The sequence below is a fragment of the Neovison vison genome, chromosome 5 (assembly GCF_020171115.1).
Source record: "Neovison vison isolate M4711 chromosome 5, ASM_NN_V1, whole genome shotgun sequence".
NCBI classification, from domain to species: Eukaryota; Metazoa; Chordata; class Mammalia; order Carnivora; family Mustelidae; genus Neogale; species Neogale vison.
Genome location: NC_058095.1, coordinates 154,668,586 through 154,694,785, shown reverse-complemented (window position 1 = coordinate 154,694,785; position 26,200 = coordinate 154,668,586). Strand labels below are relative to the sequence as shown.

General features: G+C 47.3%; 1 protein-coding gene across 3 annotated transcripts in view; it reads right to left on the bottom strand.

Annotated features, from left to right (window-relative positions):
• The window catches only part of FARP1 (FERM, ARH/RhoGEF and pleckstrin domain protein 1), a 276,295-nt gene that overhangs the window by 50,624 nt on the left and 199,471 nt on the right, over positions 1-26,200 (bottom strand). For all 3 annotated transcript variants that reach the window (XM_044249990.1, XM_044249989.1, XM_044249991.1), the window contains 9 exons: positions 26,041-26,119; positions 18,882-18,979; positions 16,379-16,493; positions 15,373-15,520; positions 12,991-13,086; positions 11,322-11,485; positions 10,766-10,834; positions 9,005-9,080; positions 7,657-7,891 (listed from right to left, as the gene is read on the bottom strand). In XM_044249990.1, coding sequence (XP_044105925.1) covers positions 7,657-7,891; positions 9,005-9,080; positions 10,766-10,834; positions 11,322-11,485; positions 12,991-13,086; positions 15,373-15,520; positions 16,379-16,493; positions 18,882-18,979; positions 26,041-26,119 — 1,080 coding nt within the window. The remainder of the gene's footprint in view (positions 1-7,656; positions 7,892-9,004; positions 9,081-10,765; positions 10,835-11,321; positions 11,486-12,990; positions 13,087-15,372; positions 15,521-16,378; positions 16,494-18,881; positions 18,980-26,040; positions 26,120-26,200) is intronic.

Here is a 26,200-nt window from a genome sequence, read left to right as displayed (position 1 = left end):
TGATTGGCTGGTCCCTATCAAAACAGGAAGCCAGTCCTTTGGTTAGATGTCTGAGCTCCCCTGTGCAGGCTGTGGCCACAGATACGCTCTGCTTCCATGAGACCTCTCCCCCAACTACAGTGATCCTGCTTGCTTCCAAAGATGACCCCCAGCCCCCGCCGCCAGTGCACACACAGTACAAAGTGCAGGCTCCTTAGAAGACGAAATCAGACAACTGAAGTCTTCCCTTCGCTGTCTAGACCCCACCCTCAGTGATATGGGGTAGGACCCCGGCATGCCTCCGTGTTAAAGCTTGCTGTTTAGAGAACAGGATCACTGTAATTCTAGAGGAAACAGGTATTCCAAGTACAAATTGGTATTCAGCAGTGTAAAAAAAAAAAACATCAGACAGTGCTCAACAATGCAGGAAACAGAGGGTACACCATGCTCTGAGGATAAAGACAGAACACTGGGGGCGGGGTGGGGGGCTTTTTCCCTCCTAGGTAGGTACATGCTGACAGACAGTGCATACAATGGAACAACAGAAAATGTTTCCCCAAATTTATTAAACAAATGACAAAAATGAGAATGAAGTCCCCAGCCTTTTCTATTGTAAAATTTGGCATATTAGACATTTTTAATAAAATATTTTATCTCTAGTATTAAATATACACACAGAAAGGACAGAAGGGAACTGGATTAATCATATAGGCCAAGCTTGTGAGACTGGGTTAGTCAGGTGTTCACGGCAACTTTCCACGCAGAAGGGGGTGATGAGCGTGAGGGACTGGACCTTGGGCCTTGAGGGGTGTGTGGGGAGAGCAACTGGCACGCGTGGTCTGCACGAAAGAAGGCCTATCTTCGGTCGTTCTGTACATCGCTGCAGGCAGAGTGACAAATTCTTTACTTCCCTAAGCAAAATTCTTTACTTAGAGGCCCAGGGGGAAAAGGAGCTGTTAGCCTAGTTTCATGAGCCAGAAAGTTCATCCGTGGGTAACGACACACCGGTCACACCACTATGGGCTCCAAAAGGAACCTTCTCCTGTTTCCTATTTGAGAGCCAGTAAACAGCCCAAATTTGTAAGAGAGCAGGAAACTGCCTGTAGACTCCCAGTCCCATTACCGCCTCCATCTCTTACTTGAAGGTAGAACGAGTCCATCCCTGCCTGATGCTTTTTACGAAGTGCGCACGCATGCACACACACACAGTACTCACTCGTGCCCCCGGCTCGGGCTGCGTTTGGCAACGACCTGCCGTCACCCTTCAATACTCTGCAACTGCTGCCCCAAAAGCCCGCGGATCTTCCGGTGCCCTTCCCGTGATGGCCTCTGGGACACCAGCCTTGCAGTTCACCTAAAACTTGCTCTCAGCTACACCTGTGGATCGGATGTCCCGTGTCAACAGCTGACTTTTAATCCTCCCTGCTTTCAGATATGAAGCCACTCCAAGACATGCCAGAGTAACCTGATCTAGAACCCATGCAAAGACCCAGAGGAGGTGCCTTCCCCTGGGAACAACACCAGAGGCTGAAGAGATGCCCATGTCTCCAGGTGAAGCTAAGGTCAGCCTACACCGACATGATTCTGGACAAATCAATTCAGTTCTGAAAGCTTTCAGGAAAAGATTTTCTCACTTCTTCCCCAGGTCCCTCCAGGGAATGCTGAATTGCCTTCACTGGAAGAGAAGAAACGCTCCTTGTGCTAGAAGTGTCATTTACCTTTCTTGGAATGATGTACTGTTTCCTCCTTTTTTTTTTTTTTTTTTTTTTTAGACAAACAAGACTCCACCCACCTCCTCCCAAACATATAAAATGGCATACAAATGAGCATCTGCAACTCCTGTTTGTAGCGGAATTACTTGGAAATCTCTAGGTTATTTGAGGAAACAGTAAGTAACCCTTTTCAATGATGGCTCTAAGCAACGGGCAACCAGGTCCCGACAACATAATGCCAAATCATGGAGTTGGGTTTTTTATTTATTTATTTTTTTTAAAATAAGAAGAGAACAGCTTCTTATTAAAGTGGCATGCTTATTTTGATCTAAAAGTCAGTGGCTTCCTTTTGAAAACCAGCGAGTGGTGTCGGAGGTATGCACGAGCATACACCAGGGAGCCCATTCTCCTGCACGATTTCACTCAACTTGACTGAAACAGACGGAATGAAACTAACAAAGAAAAAGCAGCAGCGCCAGTAAATGGTCTCAGGTCACCGGAGCCTCGTTTGTTCACCACTTACTGCTCTCGGAGTTCTTAACGAGCACTTCTGCTCCCATGTGCTCTCACGGAGGTGGCGGACGTGGCTGAGTGTGAACTCATCAGACAGCCACCAGTGGTGGATTATTCTGCAACAGTCCCTCCTTTCAGGTTCAACAGAGACTTACTCCCTATGGCAGCAATGGCAGAGAAAGATTCCGCCGCAGCTTGATTTATAAAATCTGCAGCAACAGACTCATCCCATGAAACCAGAGGAAGGCCCGCCAGCTTTAGAGTGACTTCGCACCTGTCAGAGAAGGAAGGCTTATGGCCTCCGAGAGAGAGAAGATCCAGAAAACAGAGCCTTTCTTAGGAATGCAATTCTGAGGTCTCTTTAAATGCTTGCCGAGATGAAGAGTGATTAAAACAAAATCAATTCAAAATAAGCTCAGTGATGAAAAGGGCCCCCAAGTTTCTTAATTTAAGGCTGGGCCAATCACTGACTAATGACGGCAACTGTACCAAACTCCTTCTGTGCTGAATACGGAGTAACATTTTAAGTGGAAAAAGTTGATGGATCGGAGGTGAACACCAATTATAGATACGAAAAAGGATGCTGTATGCATATGCGCAAGTTTTAACAGAATTTAAAAGGATAGTTTAATCTCATTAATTTTTCCTTCTTTTAGATACTGCTTCGCAGCACAGTCAAAGGGCTTCCAAGGCTAGGATGCAAGCTGAGTTTCTGATTCAACAGAGGCCAGGCTAGATTTTGCAAACGTGCTGCAAATTTCAAGAGGCTCAGGCTGTATTTTAGTTTTGCAGGCCTGGCTTTTTTTTTTTTTTTTTTTTTTTTAAAGGATTGCTGGGTTTGAAATCTTCAAAGAAGTTCTTGAGAATAAAATCAAAATCATTCACATTTCAAGTGCTGGCCATGTGGCACAACTGGAAGCCAAGTCTGTGAGAAATCCCCAAATATGAGTCACATATGTGGGGGAAGAATCTGGCCCACAGAATTCCTTTAATTAAATGCCTGTCTAATAAAATCTCATCAACGGCATACAGATGCCGGTCAGAGGGACTGGAGCAGTTCAAGTTCCGGAACCCATTAAATGCATTTCTTCACGCTAAAAGAATTTCTTGCATTTTATTTTGCCCTGAAAAACAGCAACAGAAAAATCAACCACGCGAGGGGCTACAATTTGCATACTATGAAATACCATCTCACAAAAGATACAGATGCAAGGGGGCCCTGGAGGAGGCCTGGTGGCTGGAAGGTGAGTTTCTATAGATGGTTTGTCTTCTATCTGAGGCCTTAAGGTTTCCTATTTCATGGAGCAGCTATTACCTAAAGACCTGGGCTCCTTACTGATTCAGGAGTCCTCTGCACTAGCTGTTGTCTTAGAAAAACAGACAGACGGGTCTTGGGAAACCCTCTGGAAACTGGAATGAATCCACAGGTCACCTGTCCACACCCAACCCCATCGCTGGTCTTTGCAGTATCCTTGGTTCAACTCTGTGACACACGTGTCCTTCCCTGCCACACCGTGTGGCTCCGGAGGCCATGTTAAGACCTGGGGAACCAGAGGCGCCCAAAAGGTAGAAGGTGGGAGGCTGTGGGCTTTCCCTGACCTCTGCACGGAGAAAGACCACATCTCCTGTGCAAGCTGGCTCTGTCGGGCTCCAAGAATGCTTAGAAGTACTCCCTAACCCATGCTTAAAATCTTTATTTGTGCAGAGCAAGCTCCCCCAGAGGCAATTAGTGGATATTTTCAGCACTTTAGGCTGCGTGGCTTTTGAACAAACCATACCCCTTCTCTGTTAAGCACCATTAATCACATCAGGATTGCTGCTTTCATAAATACTGGCCCAGAAGCAGAAATTGAGTCTCTTGGCTGGTATGAACCCAACCAGAGGAAAACTTGACGAGCTACCCTAAAAAGGGAACGTCCGTCAACACAGAACTGAGTACACTACCATTGATCAGCTGTTTTAAAAACATTTCACATAAAAACAAACAGACAAAAATCACTCCTTTAAGCAAAAAGCAAAACAAAATAATTACTGGAGCATGTTTTGCTTTGGAGGTTTACATTTGCTGATTCGCACTGTATGCTGGGTAGATTAATACCCACTGCTCATTCATACTTCATCAGCAGACTGCGGTGTAATCAGAGGTAAAAAGAAAAGTCATTTGAACAAATCACCTTCACAAACAAACCACAGGATTCCAAATGGGACTCTGCTTAACTCACATTGGACTGCATTGTTATACAGCAGACCGACATCTTTTTCTAAGTCCAGAACAGAATATGCAAGAACACATTATAAGTGCAAAAACCCCACAACAGAAAGAGCAGTGCTTCCTACGCATTATGGACTGTAACTGTCTTAAGTCAGGTCTCCATGATCCCTGGTCTCCACATCTAATTTTAATTATTAATCTGAACAAGATTCTCCAAAATTAAAGTACTAAATCAAAAAGGTCCTATTGCACCAAGAGGTCACACAGACCAGAGCTGAAGGGCTACGGGCCACGGTTCTAGCTCAGCTTCATCATGCAGTGGTTGTATGACTAGCTGACGTATCTCGACTTCAGCAGGTCAAGGTCTGTCATCCACAAAAATGAAGGTTTCCCCTAGACAATCTCTAAGGTCCCTTCTAGTTCTAAAGTTCCGTGACTCCGTTAAATATAGAGATCTAAAGCAAGACATCAATAGACTACTTCAATGAACATCTTTCAAACCATCCAATAATCAGTTTGATTCATCAATCATGCACTGAATCAAATGATTAGGAAAATAAGACAATAAAAAAAGTTCGTATAAAAGTGGATTACGTTTTTGGCATCTTCAAAACCAACTTGTCAACGTTCGTGTGGACAGATAATCAGTTGGGAGCCACAAGGTCAGTCGATTTGTCTATTTGTCACATATGGCTGCCAATTTCTTCCCTGCTTCCTAAGTACGTGGAGCCCTTCCCTTGTCATCACGCCACATGCAGGAGCTTAGTAAGGCAGTGGGCGTGTGGCGTGCCAAGGATGTATCACTGTTAAAACTCTTTTCAGTTATCTGGTAGTTAGATCTAAAAATTTGATTCTACAACTTGTTTTTTTTTTTTTTTAAAGTACTAAAGACTGCAAAGTACCAAGTAACAGGCATTAATTAATGAAAGTATTTCATTGATGATGCTTTCCTTACTTTGCAAGCAAGCCAGAAATTTACCTGTCAGCTTCAACATAGTCCACTAGATTCTAGAAGGCAACTGTGTCAGGCTGAGGAGTGACCCAGACTGCCCAGCAGAACCATCTGCGGAACCCAAGGGGCACCCCAGACCAATTAGATAAAAATGTCTGGGGTCAGGGCCCAGGCATCACTGATTTTTAAAATGTCCCAGGTGATTCCCTTGTGCGGCTTGGGCCGAGAAACAAGCATGATAAAACCAGGTTCTTTGATCTAAGATGCAGGAATGCTGAGTGAAAGGCACTGGCAGAAGTGGGCAAGATTTAAGAAGAAATCAAACCTCTCACTACATACACTTCTTTTCCTGCACATGGAAACTTCTAGAAGTCACTGTTTCCAAGAGAAGACCCTGTTCACCCAAGTGTGAACGTTAAGAATGTACGTAATAACCAGCCAAGAGGCAGCAATACTGGAAAACAGTCCTCTCTCTGCTGCACAGGAGTCAAAGTCAGGCCTTTAGTGCCTCCTGCAAGGTCTGATTTTCCCCTGCATCGCCCCTCAACTGCATTTCTGTGTTTCAATTTGAAATGCTGACAGCCAGTTATAGCTTCTTAAAACATGACTAACAATTTGACCAACTGATGCAAATCGCAGCCAAACCAGCAGACCCTTATAAATTAGTTCCACCGACATCCTTTACATCATTTCAGAGGAATTCTGGAGAGAAAAGACTATTCTGCCTATTAAAATGTTCATTATTCTTAACGGAGATTTCACCCACACTTAAATCTTAGCCAGCCATCAACTTACAAACGGGCTTGAATTATGTCAATCCCTCACCTACTGAGGCTCCAAAAAGCTCCAAAAAACAGCACCTCCTCTTAAAGAGGGGGGAAAAAGTACAACCAACACCTTCCCTGGGATCCCAATGATAGTTCAATCCGAACATTCAATCGAAAAGAGAGTGATCTGCACACAAACTCAATACACACAGAAGATTTCCACATAAATAAACACCCTATACCCATGATCAGATTCCTAAGAATTTCTTCCTTGCCTTCAACCAGAAAGATAAACAAGCTCCCGGTAACTTGTCATCATGTCTTACTATTTATCTTGTCCACTATTTTTTTTTTTTTTGAAAGCAAGACCACTATGCCAACTTTCCTTTTTCTTCAAGATTTTAGAGTTAGGCATACCCTATCCAAACCTGGCTGTCCAAAACTTCCTCCAAACAAACATTGATTAAAGATTAATGAGTCCCTAGGACAGATCATCTCCACTGGAACCCTGGACTCAAGACTCCAGGTTCCCGACCCTTGAAGCCTGGCCCTCCTACTCGGCCTCCTCCTCCTCCTCACTCACACGCAGGCCGCCCCCCTGCTTCGGACTTCTCCGCATGGAAGGGGAGCCCAGCACCGCTGGGTTGCCAAACGTGAGTGGCTGCCTCAAAGGGGTCCCCATCTCAGAGTCTGAATCACTGGATTCAGTCCCGCTGCTGGTGGAGCCCTCGGTCACGTGCAGGGGCGCCCTCGGACCCGCCAGGCCGCCGGCACACGCTGACCGCACGGCAGGTGTCTTTGAGGTGGGACCCACGAAAGGTGCACCATTAGGCAGCATTCTGCCTCCCGAGACGGCCAGGCTGGCCCGTCCTCCCTTTCCGCGGCCATCAAGCCCATCCAGTGCCTGTGGGGTTGTCGCCACCTGGCTAAGGATGAGCGGGTCGGTCTCTGACTTGTTGTATCTACTGGGAAGATTCCGTAAGTATGGCCTCTGCAGGACGGGGGACGAGCTCTCGGAAAGAGGGCCCTGGCTTGGGAGAGCATCTTCTCCCGTCCTTTCCCGGCTCGGGTCATGCCCGTTTTCGGAGACATAGCCCTGAGACCCAGTCCGGTCCCAAGTCAGATTCGGACTCGACTGTCTGCTAGCGGGGGACAGAGGGGTGGCCGGGCTACTGCGACCGTCCGAGCCCCTGAACAGCTCATCTATCAGGGAGCTGTGTCGTGGGAGTCGGGGGCTCCCGCTCATGTCAAAGGTGAGGTCTGCGGAATCATCATCGAGGAACTCTCTGGAAGGAGGCCGGGAGGACTTCACGGAGGGAGGGGAAGCCCTGGGCCTAGCCTCGGTCCGCCTCTCATCCCCGGAGAGCAGGTAAACCCCACTGGTCAAATCACCCTCATAGTTGTCATTTGTTTGGGACGGGGACGCGTGCTCCCTGAGCAGGTCGGACTCGCTATCTACGTCACTGCAGTCAATGAAAGGAATGGAAGTGCTGCTGCCGCGGGCAGCCCTGGATGCTGGACCTGTGCTCGGCTGCGGGGGCTGAGCTTTACTCTGCTGGGTCCTATCCTTAACGACCTCCTCCTCTTCGTCGGCCGCCGCCCGCGCGGCTCCGTCCGCCTTCCCGCCGCCCGCGGGGCTCCGGGGCAGCGCGGGGCTCCGGCGCGGCTCCTCGGCCGGGGCGCTGGGCTCCTCTCCCTGCGGGCCGCCGGCGGGCTCCGCGCCTTCTCGCGGCGGCAGGCTGGCACTCTGCTGCGCCTGCGCGGGGCGGGGCGAGAGAGGGAGGGCGGGGTCAGAGGCTACCTTAGAAACACCCGGGAAGCTTGCAGCAATGCAAGGGACTGCCAGGGACCTCCAAGGAAAGGCTGCCGGTCCTTGCTGCTCAAACAAAACACCGCCCATGCGCAGGCCCTCCCGAGTGCACAGGGTCGGCCTCCAGAAGGTTCTCTCTGCGTGTGGATGCTGACGATGCAGGCCCTCCAGCGGCACGTGTGGGCCACTGCCTGTCTGCCCTCTAGGGCCCCTGGGCTCATACTGGGTTTCCAGTTTCTGTGCACCCAGAGAGTCCTTGCAACCTACAGGGGGCTTCCCAAGAAAGGGTGGGTGGGGAGAGGAAGAAAACACATGGTGGACCACCCCCCCCACACCCTCCCCGGAAAGGCAAGTTGACATGGATTTCAGACAAATGACAAAAAACTTCTTTGTTTATACTTCCAAGGGAAGAACAGACAGGTTAGGCACTCTTTTTAGATGTGCCTACAAAGTTGGCATTCTCTGGTAGAGAAAACCCCGAAAACACACCCAGAGGCCAATTCCGGACAAAATGAGCTTTCACCATCCTCAGGACAAGAGTGATAATGTCCCTTAGTGCCAACTGCGGTCACTGCGCTGTAACAGGAGTCCTGGGAACTCCACCCAGTCTGGAGCCAACAAAGGGTTCTGACCTTGGCCCTGACCGGGAGCTACACCCAGCAGGTGCAAAGGAGGTCCCGGTGTCTTCACACAACCACACCCATTTCCCTGGACGGTGGGCTCCGCTCTACTGCTCCCGTGGGTGGTTCCACTCCTAAGCTGAGTTCAGGCCAACAGAGCAAACGTCTCCGTGGCAAAAAGCACAGCATGGAAGACAGGAAATGAGCTGAAAAAGGACCCGCTCCAGGGTACGCTGAGCCCAGGATGGGCTGTACAGAGCCTGGGTCTGCTCAAAGCCAGGGCACACACACAACTATACTCTTCCCTCAAAAAGAAACCCCCTAAGTGCAGGGCAAATAACTCAGAAACATATTGTGAAACACAGTAGTTAACAAAGTGTGGTGAAACAAAACGAAACACAAAGCCCCACAGTTTTAATAGTCGATGAGTATTACTGACTTGTTTTGGCACTTCTGAATTCGGCTCTGTAGGCTGTGTAGCCAGGCTTCTGATGGACTGAATCTTGCTGTGTTTCCTGGGAGAAATCACATAAGATAGCCAAAGTTAGGTAAACTGTGTTTTGTTTTGGTGTATGTGTGTGTGTGTGTGTGTTTTAATGAAAACTAACAACAGCCTTATGCGTATCCTCACTATGAAGGCACCTAAACTAGTGTGTATGGGTGCCTGACGGAAAGGGGGTCATTCTTTTCCTAATACTTGTAGTATTCAGGGGTTACCTAAATTCTGAAAAAATTCTCCGTAATCCCCTGCTCCTGTTCAAGCGGTCAGGAGACCCAGTCACTGCTCACTACCTTTCTAGACCTAAGAAGGTCCGTGGGAGGGAGAGTTGGCTAGGTTCAAGGATGCCCTGAGGTGCGAGTTCTGCTCTGACGATGGGCTATCAATTCATGTATTTCTGGTCATGATTTTCTAGATCACTTCTATGACAGAGGCAATCACCACTAATCAGCTAACTCTTTCACAGTGTTGAGGTCAGGGAAGGCCTGTCCCCTGTTAATGAATTTACAGTTTCAGCAGTAGAAGGAACTGGATTTAATGCCACTGGCCTGTCTCCTTTATCTTTTCCCTTCCTTCATCTGCCGGTGCCCTCCTCTTCCTCCGTGAGCAAGCATTAGAAACTTTCCAGCTACTCAGATGATGAAACCGTATCAATACAGACAGATCAAAAGTTAACGTGCATTCGGCTTTTCTTCGAAATACTCCACATATACAAGGACAGTCAAAGCATCAGGTTTGTTTCGGCAAGTGTAAAACGAGGCACCAAGAACCCGGAAGGTTTGTCAACAGAGATTCAGATAAATAAAGCGGGATACTTTCACAATACCCTACAACGCCAACACAGATCCCCAGATCAGGGTAGGGCTTCAAAAGCAAGATGCAGAACGAGGGACTGTGTGTTACAAGTTAAACAAATGAAACCACACAACCCAGAGGAACCCTGCCCATCCGTTTCAGGTGCGTAAATATATGTAACAGGAGGAACAGGAAGCTGGCAGCTGCGCCTCTGGGAAAGGGAGACGGGAAACAGCGAAGACGGCTGCTGGTCAAGGTGGGGGTGGCTACGTGAGCCAACAGCAGTTACACGCAAAAAAGGGGGAAAAATCCAGATGCGGAAAGAAACGTGGATGTTTGCTGTGTTCTCCAGTCTCTACTGTAATTTTAAGATGGATTAAAATGTAAAAAAAAGAAATGTTAAAAAGAAGAAATGCACATGCCCTGAACAGCCCATCGTGCACCTCACATCAGCTGTTTACTCGTTTATCTCAAGTCCCTGGGTTCTCTGCTTCTCCTTCTCCGGGCAGCAGAGCCACACTCGGGGCAGGGGGCCACGTGCCAGCTCGGAGACGAGGGCTGGGAACTTGATCTCTCTGAGCTACAGTGTCTCCATCTTTAAAAAGGTAACAGGAGTGGGGCGCATGGGGCGCGTGGGGGGCTGTGGGTGAAGGTGCTGCCTCGATTTCCGCTCAGGTCATGATCTCGGGGTCCTGGGGTCAGGCTCCGCCCTCAGCAGGGAGTCTGCTTCTTTCCTTCTCCCCCTACCTGCCCCCCACACTCTCTAAAATAAATAAAATCTTAAAAATAAAGAAAAAGGGGACTAGGAGTGCACTGGCCTCATGGACCTGGCATGAAGACTGTGAGTTCATGGATGCGAAGCGTGCGGAACCTCGCAAGCGCTGCAAGCATTGAAGCTTCTCTTACCTTTCAAACTGCACTTTCTTATGTCCTCCTTCTTTCACGTAGTCAAGAACCTGCTTCTGCGTCCGGCCACTAGAAGGAAGAAGATGAGAGGGAAGACATGACAGGAAGGCGTTCTCATGCGAACATGGGACACACCCAGTATTTCCTTCCCCCCCTTCCATCACCAGGAGAGACTTGGGCTTTCCTAGCGAGCCAGGCATCAATGCCGCTCTGAGAGACCACCGTCTGTGCCCATTTTGTCCCTCGGCAGTTCCCTTCTAAGTAGCAGAAAAATGTTCAAGTGATGAAACCCCTTAATGACTCTGAATTTGCTTATTAAGCAACCATCCTGAGAATTTGTATGCTTCGAGGAGGAAGGGATAATTCTGTTCACCATGAATGCCCCTGGCCTAGACCAGGGGACACGGGGACTTCTGACACGAGGAAGACACCCCAATGTTTGCTGAAAAGAGGAGTGGGAAAGAGAACCGAGGATGTGTAAGTCTAATGCGCCATCCCGGGGGCTAGACCAAATGTCGAGGACCAACTTGCTTCTTTAGAGAAAGGAAATCCTTACCTGAACCGAAATGATGACCCTCGACTAAAGAGAACGGGCTTTGGCTTTGGTTTGGGCTCTTCAAAAAGTCTAAAAAAGGCATGATGTTCAACACAGATTTTCCAGAAGGACTTGCAAAAATCCCGACTGGCCATGAGAAATTCCAAGGTATCCTGGTATGAGCTCTAAAAAGAGAAAATACCACTTTGGGTTTCTTCTTTTTCCCATTACCCATGAACACTGGGTTGGAAAAACAAGAAAAGGGATAGAAAACAAGTATGTCCAATAAAATTTCAATCATGTACTGTATTATATAGCAGGACCATAAATTCACATATTTAGTAAAACACAGTTGTTCCTAATGACAAAATATAGTCCTCATTCAACCATTCCCCGGCCCCTCCACCCCCGAATTCCTTAGAGGAACTACAGAAAACAGGAATACTTAGCAGAAGTCATAACACTTCTTTTGACAGAATTCACAAACAAATTTTGTGTACGTTGCTTACATTTCCTTCTTTAAAAGAAAAAAAAAACCCAAAGTACAGAAATCCCTTTTTGCCTCCTTAAAATAACTGAAACACACTTTTATTTTCTCCCTGAAGGTTCATGCCAACTTTGCATACTGGTCTTAAGTCTTTTTTCTGTCGAGCCACATATGGCTCAAGCCTCCAGGTGGCCCCAGGGACCACACAGGAAATGAACATTTTTTTTTTCTGGAGCACAAAAGTATCACTCAAGGCTGAAAAAAAAATCACGTCCTTTGATTCTGCAAAGCGGAGAGCATAATTTTCAATTCCCGGGCTGAACATTCTCCATGTAAGAGGCCGTATTTTATAAACAGGACTTACCACAGTCCTTAACGTTCCCAGCAACTTCCAACTATTCTGAGGGATCTCACAGTCTGGGCAGTCCCAACTTACAAACAAGCGTGCCCCAATTCTACATCTGTAAGTAGCCTTTTGGAACTCAGAAAGCATTTTCCCAGAGAAAATGCTTATAAACAACTTATAATGGGTGACTGCTTCCCAGGTCAGGCCATAAAAGCTGATTTAATTCATTCTGCAGCTGAACGATGAGCCTCGATGGCCATTTATCATCTTTTTTCCCACAGGGGAGAAAACCACTCGCCGTTCAAATCCACAATGGCGGCTGGGGACATCAGGGATCTATCATCCATGACCTCCACCGCCCATTTCTGGCAGGGGAAGAAGATGCTCTTTCTTCCCTGACCCGGTCCCGGGGGGAGCGACATCTTTAGGGGTTCTGGAGAAAGTGGGGTGGACCTGCTTATCAGCTGTGAGAATGCGCTGTCAGAGGCTTGGGGACAAGAGCGGGGATGCGAAAGCTGGGGACAGCTGGAGGCTTGTGTGGGCAGGGGCCTGCCCTGAATCTCGTGGATGCTGAGTGGTGTCTCGAGAAGGTGGCCTGGGGGCTGGAGCCCCAGCAACTGTACAGGTCAGGCTGTCTGGGGCTGGGGGGAGGGGCTGCCCATTCTTTACCCTTGTTCTGTCAACCCAGGTGACAGCGTGGTTACGGAGTGTCCAGGCAGACCTGTCGGTACAGACCCTCAGACACCGGCACAGCGCTGGCTGCCGTTCCAGCCTGCGCCCCAGCAGAGCCCCTATGTCCCCGCAGTCATGGGTGGGCTCCAAGGTCACGGTCCCCCACCCTGCCCCCACCCACTTACGTTGGCATCAGGACGGAGTTTGATGAGAAAGCGCTTTCTTTTGAAGCTCAGCTTCCGCACCTTCGCCCAGTTGAAGGCATTGATCTTAGTAAAACCCTGAGAAGAAGAAAGGTCTCGGCCAGTGAGCCAGGAAATGCATAATAAGCAACACAGGGGGCTGGTTTGCCTCAAGGACGGGGAGCTGTCGCAACCATGCCTTCTGCTAGAGGATTCTCGGGATTTGCTGCTGTGGACATTACTGTTCCTGGAGCATTATTTTCCACTAATTATAGGCTTTGGCATTCAAACCAAGTTTGCCTCCAGGGAGAGGAGCAGTCAGCCAAGGGGAAGGATAAAAAGACAAAAAAACAGTAAAAACCGCGACAACCACAATTAGTGACCATCACTTTTGGAGTGTCAGCACCCCGTAAGGACTTGACTGACCTCACCTTATCAAACCTGAGACAAAACCCGGGGAGATGGGTTTATTATCTTTCTCTTACAGATGTGGAAAGTGCTGCATGGACAGATCTTGGTGTGTCCAAAATCCCACAGTTTATGAGGCAGAATGAAATTCCCCAGCTTGTGCCTTAACCAGCGGCTAATCGTTAATCTCCATAAAAGCAACCCAGCAGGTTAGCAATCAACCCCCATATCGCACAGGGGTCAGCCTCCCATGCCCAGGCGGCGGCCCCGCTGCACAGGCGGGATGGGGAGGGAAGGCCCGGCCTGCGGTGTTGTCTTCTAGACCACAGCACAGTCTCAGGGAAGGACTCACACATCCCCATCTTTGAAAGTCAGGTGTGGAGAAACAGGGTGACGGAGAAGCAAGGGGACACTGCCAGAAACCAGCTCCCATCTGTCCTGTCATCTCAACTAAAATTAGAATTCCTCCTGAGCCTGTTCGAACACCAGAACCGTTTATTTAAATTGGTGAGAATGAAGCAATTAAGGACTGGCAAGAAGATTAATTCCAAGATACAGCCTTTGTACATGATTAAATAACTGAGCAATTCTCAGTATTAGATTCTACCGCACATCATCAAGAGCGAATTAATTCAATTGTGAGGCATTTCTTCCCTCCCTACCCTCTGTGATTTTTAGAACTGTTTAAGGCCTCTGATTTTAAAATTTCACGGTAGGACTGAAAACTCTATTTGGTTTCTTGTCATTTTGCTCATCGAGCACTCCTAAGATGACTCCAGTAGGCCGAAGACTGTTAAGAGCAGTCGTTTCCCATATGAAACCCAATCCCGACTCCTCTTGGGACAGGATTCGGTGAGAATTCATGTCCGTCGTAAACATCCCATACTGCGGCAGAGAGGCCCTGGGACTATTTTGGTAAAACAGGAAGGGGAAACAGAACCGAACCTGGCAGAGCTTGAAGGAGTATTTTAGATTGTGTACGTATTTACCCCTTCAAAATGGGTGAAAAGGACCCAATTTAAAAGGCAGCTGCTTTCTTCATACCCCTTTGAAACTAAAGCAGAGATGATGCACTTTTGTTTGAAAGAAAAGCACTGAGGAAACCTTTGGGAATGGTGAATAACTTCATTGTCTTGACTTCACTGATGGCTTCAGGATATATATAGGCTTATAAAACTGCATACTTTAAATATATGCATTTTATTCTCTGTCCATAATACTTCAATGAAGCTGTTAAGACACAAAAGCAGCACTATCAACAGATCAATGGCAGTGCGATCAAGAGAGTACACACTTCAGAGTACAGAAAACCATGTTTTTAATAAAACACAGGTAAGAATTCAAGTGCAGAGTTTTGCTATAAAGTTACTATATAGTAAAGCTATATATAGCACCTGGCTGTCAGGAATTTAGAGAACAGCTAAATCCTAAAAAATACACCTTACGCTTTTCTTCTTAAGTTACGTATACCTGAAATAACAAATCAGCCGACTGATGTAAAATCTGAATTAGGTATAAAAACCTCTAAATTTGGTTTAAAGAAAAAAAAAGCAACTAAAAACCTTAACAGGTTTTAAAAAAGGGGGGGGTGGGGGAGATGACATGAGTATCACGTGCCAGTGTGAAGAAGGTGTTTCTTTTGGGGGATCTGAAATCTGATTCTATGACACTGGGATTTGAGCCCAGGTCCACCGAGAGAGATTTCTGTGATCCTACAAAGTCAACAGACACAAGCAAATCTCGGGTTGTGTGTTCCCCAACCAGAGGAGGGGCCAGTGGAACGGAATGGAATAGGATCTGGAAGCTGAGGACCTGGAAAGAAACAGAAACCCTGAGATGAGGTTCGTTTTTTCCTGTTCACATAAAGTAACTATTGGAGGTCTTAACTCGGCCCACCCAACACGGAATCAGAGTTGAAGAGCCAACTCATATCTTTCCATCACCAAGGGAACTGAGCTATGGTCTCAACGCTCTTACCTGAAACACGAGAATTCCCGTGTTGGCCACAGCCAGGTTGATCTTAGTACCTTCCCTGTCCTTGGCCGGGTGCAACCGGATCCCATACATCTCCAGCCTGCGGGCAATCTCCAGGAGTTGGAAATCTGATTCTGCTGGTGTCTGTCCACTGACAGAACAAAAAATGAGAAAAGAAAGGCCAGGAGATTTGGATTCCCTGTGTCTATTAATTTGAGATTAAGCAACTTCTCTTGGGAAATTAAAAGGTGTTTCATCACAAACAATGGAGCTACCTGATCAGAAGACACCCAACCCCCCATTCATTATCACCCAAAGTCAAACAGCTAGGACAAAAGCCCTATTGCCCATGAAACACAAAACCTCAAAAGTCTACCTCACATTTGCCCTGTTTTTTTTTTTTGTTTTGTTTTGTTTTTTGACTCAAAGAGTTTCCTTTAAGGTCATATAAAAGCAAAACACCATGGTGTTAAAACACGTTTTTAGTCACTTACAACGGGCCTACCCTTGGAAGCAAAGTTCAGGGCAACACTCTTGCATACTTTCATCAAGCGCATGTACCCTCCTTCAAAACAGCAACAAAAACAAGAGGCCCAGGGAGCATCTTTTGAAAAATATTTTACTGATCAAGGCAAAAAAAAAAAAAAAAAAAACCAAAATGTAAAGGATACAAACGTTCTGGATTTTCCTTTGCCCCTTGTGGATATCCCTTTCCTGATTTCCTATTAATGGGTCTTAAGTTCTCCCTTTAATTCCACAACGTGGGTGCCCTAACTTCCAGGCCTATTCCAGTAGCACAGGAAATCAAAGAAGGATCCTAGAGGTCTGGTCTGAGTGGGTGACCCGCATTTCAGAGTCCAGGGTGGGTGACAAGACCTCCATGAACCTCTGTGCTCTTCTCCCTCACGTTTGGCGTATCTCGCCCCAATAGTGTGTGTGCACACCCATGTACGCTGGAAGGACAGACAGAAACAGCTCAAAGGGAACACAAGGCATCCGCGGGACTTACATGTGATTGTGGTGAAACTCCACGATTTTGTCTTCTAGTGCGTCTTGCTGAGGTATGTACTTGTTTTTTGCTAAATGCTCTCTGTCCGAGGCTTCATCAAAATCCCCAATCTCAGCTACCAAGGAACAGAGAAAGAAAACCCAGCCATATAGGATTAATACTTCACAACCTGTTGATTCCCCCGTGGAACATTCCAGAACTAGCAAAGCAGAAGGCAGTGGAGAAGGCGATCCCAGCCTGTGGGTATGGTCAGGGCCGGATGTCAACACGACTTCCTGTGAGCATGTATCTAACAACTGTGCCAACATGCCGGGATGGTTTCCCCTCTTTCTCATCTCTACCAGCTGCAAAGAAGACTTCATTATCCATCCGTCTTCCTCCATCCTCGTTCCTGGTTCATTCTTTCCTCCCCACCCAACTAGGACCGCTTCTGTTCTAGGCGGTAAATTCTGCACATGTGGATTTCAGGACCTCATGACTTCTAAAAGAACCCCAGAATTTCAGGACTTTACAAAAGCAACTTTGAAACTCTTATATATAATAATTACTGGTCCAAACCCCAAATGCTTTCTCATGCAGAGAAAAGCCAATGGTAAATATAGCTATACACATGTGATCTCATTTGGTAAAACAAAACAAAATATATTAAGTTTCTTATAGTCCTAGCGTCAGAAATGACTGGTCAAACTGCAGATTCTTACGAATTTTTCATCTACAAAGAAGAGGAGGCACATTTTTCTCACGTTACCTCTATATTGTCCCCAAATGGCCATGGTCTGGAAAGCTACAGGACAGACCTTTGAAAGAATGATTGTACCTTAACATCACTAGTGCAGCTCAGTTTATACCAATCTAATACCTCTGGGACAGCCTCGTTTTTTGATTTGAATCCTATGATTCAAATCATAGGATTCAAATAATAAGTTGAATAAAAAGTAGCCTAATGACCAGAGCCCTGGTGTTTCTGAGTAAAAGTTAGTGAAATCTACCGGTCATTCTATCATGTGAAGCAGCTTGTCCCACTCTGGCCAACGCCCGTCCAGTAACCAGGCAGGACGCGGCCGATATGTTCCTATAAATCGCACCCACTGAGAACATTTGCTCTGCACAAAACCGGGCCAACTTATCTGGCTCCAGCTACACCAGGGGAAGAACTGATCATTCTCAAGCCCTTCCTGCTGCAGGGGACACATCAGCAGCATTCCTTCCTGAGTCTGGGAGATCTTCAGTAAGGCCCACATAGAAAGAATGAGAAGAGAAGCACAGGCTCTAGAAATACCTCCTTTTAGGCGTGTTTATGCACCACTAGGAGTGACACTTGTTCCAAACCTTTGGGAATCTTGTTACCTGGGCAGATATCCAAATGGGTTGATTTTACGTGACTACTCTGGAAACTACAGAAATTTTAAAATGAGATGACAGCACAATTTCCTTCATCCTCATGCTTATATACGTGACATCCCTATCTTCCCGAAGCACAACATCTATATTCCATTTCAAGTAACTTCTGCCTTAGCCAAGAGGGGAAAAAAAAATGCCCAGCTGGGTTGTCAATAAGCCTTAGAGTGAGCACAGTCTAATTTATCCTCTGCCTAGATTAAGAAGGTAAAAATACCCAGTTTCAAGCATCACCAGGGTTCAGCCCAGCTTCATGTGTCTGGGGGTTTACTGAACTCCGGAGAACGGAATATAAGACGCGCCATCGTTGACCGTTTTAGGTCTTAAAGCTAATGGGCCATATTTGATAATGGATATTAAGACCAAGAACAGGATAGAACAAGCTTAGTTTACTTGGATGCCATCTGTCCAAGCTTCTCCTCCAAGTCAAATGAGATTATCAAACAACTGTGTACTAGTCCTTAAAAAAAGGGGTGCCCGGTGGGCACAGTCAGCTGAGCGTGCAACTCTTGGTGTCGGCTCAGGTCACAATCTCAGGGTCCTGAGATCAAGCTCCACACTCAGAATGGAATCTGCTTGAGATTCTCTCTCTCACTTTTCCCTGCCCCCTCCACTGTCTCGTTCTAGCTCAAATAAAAAACTAAATCTTAAAAAAAAAAAAAAAAGAAAGAAAGTGGGGAGCCTGGGTGGCTCAGTCATTAAGCGACTGCCTTCGGCTCAGGTCATGATCTGGGGGCTGGGGGTCCTGGGATCGAGTTCCCATCGCGCTCCCTGCTCAGCAGGAAGCCTGCTTCTCCCTCTTCCACTACCCCTGCTGTGTTCCCTCTCTCACCGCCTCTCTGTCAAATAAATTAAAAAAAAAAAAAAAAAAGGGAAGAAAAGAGTAGACAGATACCGAGCACAGAATTCCTAGGCCAATGCTGGGCGCGGTGGGTACGCCCGTAAAGCTTGAGGAGTATGGTCCTCAACCCACTGGAACTCGGGCTCGCAGCAAAATAACAAAAAGGCATCGTTACTGTGCTTGGGGGCTGGGATTACGTCCCCCCCATCCATCGGATCACAGGGAGCTCCAACAGGACCTCTGGAGGAGACGAATGCCACTTACACTGTACGATGTGGGAGATGAGGAGAGCCGCGCTGGTGTCATTACAGGTGAGCCTGCCCTGAGCCAGGTCCTGCTTCACCTGCAGAGCGAACAAGTACCTGTGGACACAAACACACACGTCCGGCGTCACACGCTTTCTGGCTGATGGCACGCACGGGGGGGCGGGAGGGGGGTTCAGTGTCAAAGTCAGGCTCAGGTGCACATGGTGAGGAGCTGGAGAGAGGTAAACAGAGCAAGGAAAAGAGAGCCTGCGTCATCCAGCATGAATGCTTGGGGCCAATGACGGCAGTGTCAACACTCATCCGTCACTAGAAGGACCAGGAGACATGCTAGAACCTTCTCATGTGAGGACAAATACATTTTATTCTTTGGCTCTTCCTCTCCATTTAAAAACCTAAGACTATCTTATGCCACTCTCTAAATAATTTTTGCAGGGTGTAACAAAAGTTTACGTTTTTTCCCCACAGATCAAATGTATGAAAAAAATAACTTTAAGGATCAGATAATAACAGTAGGTCATTATCAAGGATAGAGAGAGCTCTTTTGCCAACTGACTTGGAAAGACATGAGTGTTTTGTGTGTGTGTGTGTGTGTGTGTGTGTGTATAGTGTAATAGTCACTTAGATTCTCCCAAAAGCCTCAGTTACCAATCCATAAAAATTCATTTTACAGTTATTTTTATATTGCAGAATAAAGCAAGGAAACATTTTTGGTGGAAGAAAAAAGAGGTATTTATAGATCAAAGATATTACGTAAAAACAGTGCAGTGTAAAAACTGATTTGAAAAAAAAAAAATCAACAGGAATACCTACATATTTTTAGGAAGATACTTGCTAGTTTTGCCCTAGAAGTGCTACCTCAGTAGCAAATCTTGGCAGTTGGATTCTAGCAGTCTGCAGTTACTGGAAGGTCATAGAGAAAGGTCCATGAGAAATGACAGGTTCCAGGTATGGGGTAGGTATGAGTCTGGAGTATCTAGTGAAGCCAGAAAGCAAGGCGGCTTGGAAATATAAATAGGTTGTATTAAAAAGGCAAAAGAGGGGCCCCTGGGTGGCTCGGTTGGTTGAGTGTCCGACTCTTGGTTTCAGCTCAGGTCATGATCAAAGGGTTGTGAGATCGAGTCCCGGGCTAGGCTCTGCACTCAGTGGGGAGTCTGCTCGAGATCCTCTTTTTCTCCCCTCTCTCTTAAATAAATCTTTAATAAAGGCGGAGGCAAAGAAACATCTTGAAGGGGTGTCCACCTGCCAATGCTGTGGCAACTTGAGTATCAATTATAATAAAGTGAATCAAAACACATGGATTTGATAAAAATTCCTGAGTCCATTTCAGTATTCAAAGAGAAAGCAGGAAAAACATAGGAATTTGAGAATGAGGGAGGCAACGTATGGGATCAGGAAGGTCCCCTTCCTGCCGCACCTTGCGACAAAGTCTGAAGTGAGGGAGAGCTCCTAAATTTTCTAAATGCATCACCACTGGAGGAAATTATGAAAGCAATTCTTGGTAACCTGAGGCAAGAAATGGAGCATGGACTCTGCATCTCCAACAAGAGCGGCATTTCAGGATATTTGGAAAATCCAAGTAGAGGAGGCAAAGTTCCTTCCGGAAGTATGCCGACTAATCACCGCAAGAATCCTCCTTCCACAATCTCTAAGACATTACAGACTCTGGCAAAGGCTGTTAATCCGCGTTAAAACCATCCAGGAGATTGAATGTTTGCCTGGAGACAAAGTAGCATGACTTCACTTCGCAGTGGCAAGATCAGAACACCCCCACCCAAATTCAATGATTAATCTTGGCACTGTTAATGAAACGGGAAACACACAGCATCACTTCTGATGAATTCTGGCCCCAAATGTTCAACCAGTACCCATCAAGCCTATCAAACGACCTTTCAGTTTTCTAGAAAAGCAGAGGATAGAGGAAAAAGCTAAATGGCACCACGAGGATGAAATCTGACAAATTAAGGAGGTGCGGCATTCTACCATGTACCAGGTCCAGTTTCTTCAACAAGGTGGTATCATGAAGCGGGGGGGGGGGGGGGGGGGGGCGGACACACGGGACTCTGCTGTATTAAATGAGGTCCAAAGGACATAACCAAGTGCAGCTCTGGTCCTACAGTGAATCTCCTTTCAGATGAGCAGACAAAAATGACATTTTCAGGACAGATGGGGAAATCTTAGCATGGCCATGGTAGTAGGAGAAATGAAAAGTACATATGGAAAAATCAGAAAGGATATCACACTAATGTATTACCTAATGCTCACCCCTGGGCCACCGGAATATGGTATTTTAACTTCTTATTCTTGCTTATCTGCATGTTCTAACTTTCTACACTGTACACCTGTGATTTTTGTAATAATGACAGGTTATTTTTAATTAAAAAAAGGGGGGCTTTTAATAAGATCAACCATAGAGGTTGCCATAAGAAATAATTGAAGTAACGCATAGAAAGCTCATGGCTAGAACAAACACATTCAATAAAAGTTAGCAATTTTTCCCTTCTACATGAAAAACTAGAGGTGGCCGGCTGGCTCAGGCAGTGGAGCACGTGACTCTTGATGTCAGGGTCATGACTTCAAGTCCCGGGTTGGGGGTACAGCTTACTTAGTAAAATTTAATAAAAAAGAAAGAGAGAGAGAGAGAGAGAGAGAGAGAAAAGAAAAATAAATCCCCTTTAAGTTGCTTAGGAAATTCCATTTCTAAGAACTAAAAACAACTACAGAGGCATTTTTGGAACAAGCTCCCCCAAAAAACCCAAATCGAAAAACACCTCCCGATCCACCAGCGGGTAATAGTTGACCTTTACACAGTTCCCCCCCGACATTTATTCTGGATCTCCCGTCCCCGGTCTCTGGGAAGTTAAAGGGAAGAAACGCAGAGACTATAAAAGACCCCAAACAAGACAAGAGGCAGCACAATCTGGCTTTCTGGATTAGGCAGAAGATATGCTATTTTGAACCTACACTTCTCAGACCTGCAGGCTTTAATTCTCTCTCTGGTTAAATTTTTAAACAAGTCGAGGACCTAAAAGCATTCCGTTCTGAGGAGGTGACCATCTCCCAGTTCAAACATGAGGTCTGGAATCTGCAGAGAAATGTTCAGGGACAGATGAATGGTCAGAGTCTATCAGGCGTTGGGGACCTTTGGTGACGTCTCCCACAGGCTCCCAGGCAGCGCTGGCTTCTGGAAGCTCACACGTTCAGGCATTCTGGGGGCTGTAGGAAGAACCTGTCACTCCCTACTCTAGTCATATTTAGTCTCCCTGTTCTGAGTCCTTGTAAAATGAGAACAGTCTTCCTGGGCCCTGACAGTTGACTTCGTGACCCCTGTCCATCAGGGCTAACTTCGGGGATTCACCAACGCCTCTCGTACTATAAATTAAGGAACTGCCATCAAATTCACAGGAGCTAAAGGCTGAGTTAGCTCAAAAGGCGCAAAATAAAACAAGACCAGCCAATGATGGACACGCAAAGTGCTCAGAACAGAGCGAGTCCTTGGCAGCAGCCTGGGCATCTGAAGAAGGGGATGACGGTGGCCGGAACTCCTCAGGAGGACTTCTGAGGACAGTTAAGTGTGGCAAATCACACCAACCAGAGGCCCTACTTTGAACACGTCTATCTTAACTTATTTCGTTCGGGAGGTCTTCACTGTTCTTTCCTTATTCAGCGGAAAGTAATTTACAACTTCTCCGCCGGTCTCAGGAGACACCTGAGCAGGCCTTGAAGGGCAGCAAGTTTGGACGGATCTCACCACCTCTAAGAAGAGCACAGCCAAGAGGAAACCAGATCCAAACGGAGACAGGACGCCCTGAGCAAAGCGTGCCGAGAGGCATGTGGGCTCATCGAGACGGTCTTGGAGCTCTGTGGTAAGGAAACCCGGTAACCTCTATCCCAAAGACCGCTCCCCGCCTCGCTGTTTCAGATCCACACCTGCTTTTCCCCTTCTAGAGGCCACGGCCCTGGTGGCAACAGAACACAGCGCCACGGAAAGTGTGGTTCAATAAATAGAAAGGAATTCAGCCCCTTGGTTAACAGCGAAGTGCAATTTAATCTTCTATCTACAGACACGGGAAGCTGAAACCTATTCCAGGGGCGCCGAGAATTAACTGTACAGCTAGAGTCACTCAGAGTCTGCTAAACTGCCGACCCGCCTCTGTTGCCCTCTCGTCCCCACGTCCCTCGGCTAAAGTGCTGTCCACACAGAGCTTCCCCTAAACCCTCCCTCACTCCCTCTCTGCTGCAGAAAAGTGCTGGGGACCTCAAGAGGCCCATCATTAAACTTCTGCTTACAGAGGAACTTGAGAATGAGGGAGGCAACATATTGGATCAGGAAGGTCCCCTTCCTGCTGCACCTTTCAACAAAGTCCAAAGCGAGGGAGAGCTCCTAAATTTCCTATCGATTACCTTCACCCTTGCACCGGAAGGAGTCTATAGAAAAGATGTTTTAAATGTGGTTAACACTGAGAGCCGGAAAGCAAAGACAACAAAACCCAAAAGCTGCCCCATTCGGCTGAGCCTGTGTCACCTGAGGAATTTATCAGATCGGACACAGCGGTTGGCCACATACCAGGCACACTTGGCTAACAGGCCCCAAGCTGCATGGAATTTTCTAGCAAAAACCACCATGGGAGGAAACTACAAACCTCTAGAGACAATGATTTGCAAACACTGAAAAGGTGCAGAAAACTCAAAGCAAATTAGAACAGGAGGGGGAAAAAACAAGGCTTCATGCCACCAGCTTCCCAAGGAGGACAGAGGTACAGAGACAAACAGGAGACAAAGGCACACTGCCCTGTGACAGCTGGACTCGCCTTCACATTGAGGTGGATATTCTGAGCTCCGAGCAATGCATGTTCCAACCAGAGGAAACCCAGCCCAGATGCAGAGACCCAGCAGGCCCACCAATGACGGCACCGGAAGCCTCTACTGTTGTTGGCCCATCCTGTCCCTCCGGGCATCGCAGTCCAGCTGCCTCTCCTCTATGAGGGCTGTTCTAGAAAACCACGCATACCTCCCAGAAGACTGAGGGCTCCCGTAATTCCTGGCCAATTAATGGCTTCATCCATCTGAGGATTATCAGTGGAGGTTGCAACTTAGTAGCAACTCACTCAGAAAATGCAGAGGCATGGGAAGAGCCACGGCCTTCACCTGTTCCTGGAAGTCCATGGTCCTGCACCTGACACGGCAGCACGGCGTCTGGTGGGCCTCTCAAACAAAAGCCGGCAGAACCCAATCCCTGACTTTCCACCCCTCTGCAATCCCCCTGCTTCCCTCTGCTCCTTTCTTAAGTCAAAGTCTAAGCATAAGACAAAAGTCTAAGTTTTCTCCCCTCCCTCAGTCTCTGCTGCCACCGGCCCCTCACCAGGATGGAAGGACCCCATCTCCAGCACAGAGCCCAAATGCAGCCACGCTTCTCCGTCTCCACTCCTGCCACCTCCTCTGGGACCACCAATGGAGAGCAATGGCTTCCTCATGGAATTCCCAGCTGTCACCATCTTGCGACACCCGCACGGCAGCTAGACTTTCAACCCTACCATCCATCCAGCCTCTGTCCTGCCTCACTGCACGTCGCCCTGTCTTTTCCTGCCATGCCAGCCTTCTCTAGGGTACAGCTAGCCCTGGAGGGTGATTAGGGGCGCCAACCCCAGGCGCAGCCTCAAATCTGCATTTAACTTTTGACTTACCCAAAACTCAACTACTGTTGACTGGAAGACTTACCAGTCAGAAACATAGCTAACACATATTTTGGAAGTTATATGTATTATACATTGTATTCTTATTAAGAAAAAAAAAGTAGGCTAGAGACAAGAAATGTGAAGAAAATCCATGTGTGAAGAGAAAGTGCGTGTAGTCCCGTGTTGTATTTATCACACTCTCACGCACTCACGCACGCGTGTGCCATCTGCATGTAAGCGGACGTGTGCAGCTCAAAGTCCCGTTCAAGGGTCCACTGTTATTTGAACATCTGGAGCTTGTTGGTGCCTTGACCACCGCCAACCGTTCCTTCCACCTGGAAGGCTCTTCCTCCAAGAAGGACTGAAGGATTCTCATCACGTGCTCAGACATGTATCACTTCCTCAGACTGATCCTTCTGAAGCTGCCGCCTGGTCATAACTGTCCATCCTATCATCCTTCCTCAGTTACCTACAGAGATCTTACCATTATCTGATATTTGTTCTCGTTCATTTAATCATTTTGTCCGCTCCTATAAGAGTCAGGCTTGCCTTTTCACCACCATATTCCCAGAGCCTAGGACAACGCATACAGCGTCCATTTCCTAAGCACCATTGACGGAATGCCTTCATTCCTTTGCTAAATGACGGTCAACCACCCAAGACATTGTGCTCCATACAAAGAGGAGGACAAGGAAGGGACAGGCTTAGCCTAATCAGCAACAGCTTGAAAGCCATGTGTGGGAAGAATGTGGCTGGCCAGACTAGTAGGTCACTCATCCGGGCACTCTTGAAAGGGTGACACTTTGTCTTCAGGCGTTCCCACCAGGCTCTGCTCTCCCCTAGCATATACCCTGTGTCTTCTGCAAGTTAAACAATGACGGTGATGATGTGATCATGCATGGCCTCCCTACGGGCTCCAGCCACCTCGTGCATAATCCTGCTTCTCCTCAAGACAACCCTGGCCAGGTGCCAGCAGAGTTGCACTGAACAGGGCAATGAGCAGAGGGACAGAGGGAGCATGGAAGCTGGCCAGTCACACAGGGACCAAGGGCAGGCCTGACTCCATACTCACGCTTCTCCCACTTGGCCAACTTTCAAAGAAACTGAGCATTGGCTCATGCCCACGCACCCATGGCAGCAACTAAAAGACACTGAGCTAACATCTTGGTTTCCCAGAGTCTGACTTCGCCAAACCGTCCTGTGACATGACACATAGAAGAAAGAAACTCGGACCGGGAGAGGTCACAAGCCCGGTTCCCTTCATGGCTTAGCTTTCAAGAAACCAGGTTTTGAGGAAAACGTGGTGCTTTCTCTCTTGCCATGTTTGTAGGCAGAGCTGGGAGCAAAGGGTTACACGGTGAAGGACAGCACAGACGCCGGTCAGGGAAGCGCTGTGGACATGTGTCATCAGACGGCGGAGAACACGGACCTTCTCTTCTCCTCGGCACCCCATGGCAATAAAGACCCAGTTTCCAAACCACTAACCTTGTGAGTTCTTCTTGGAGTTGTGTGTGGTCAGGTGGAAAGAATTTCACCACAAACTTGACAACAACATGCTTTGGCCCTAAAATGCGGGGAGAAAAAGCAGGAAAGCATTTATTGATTTGTTTCAAGTGCAATTAAGGAAAAAGACTTCAGAGGGTAT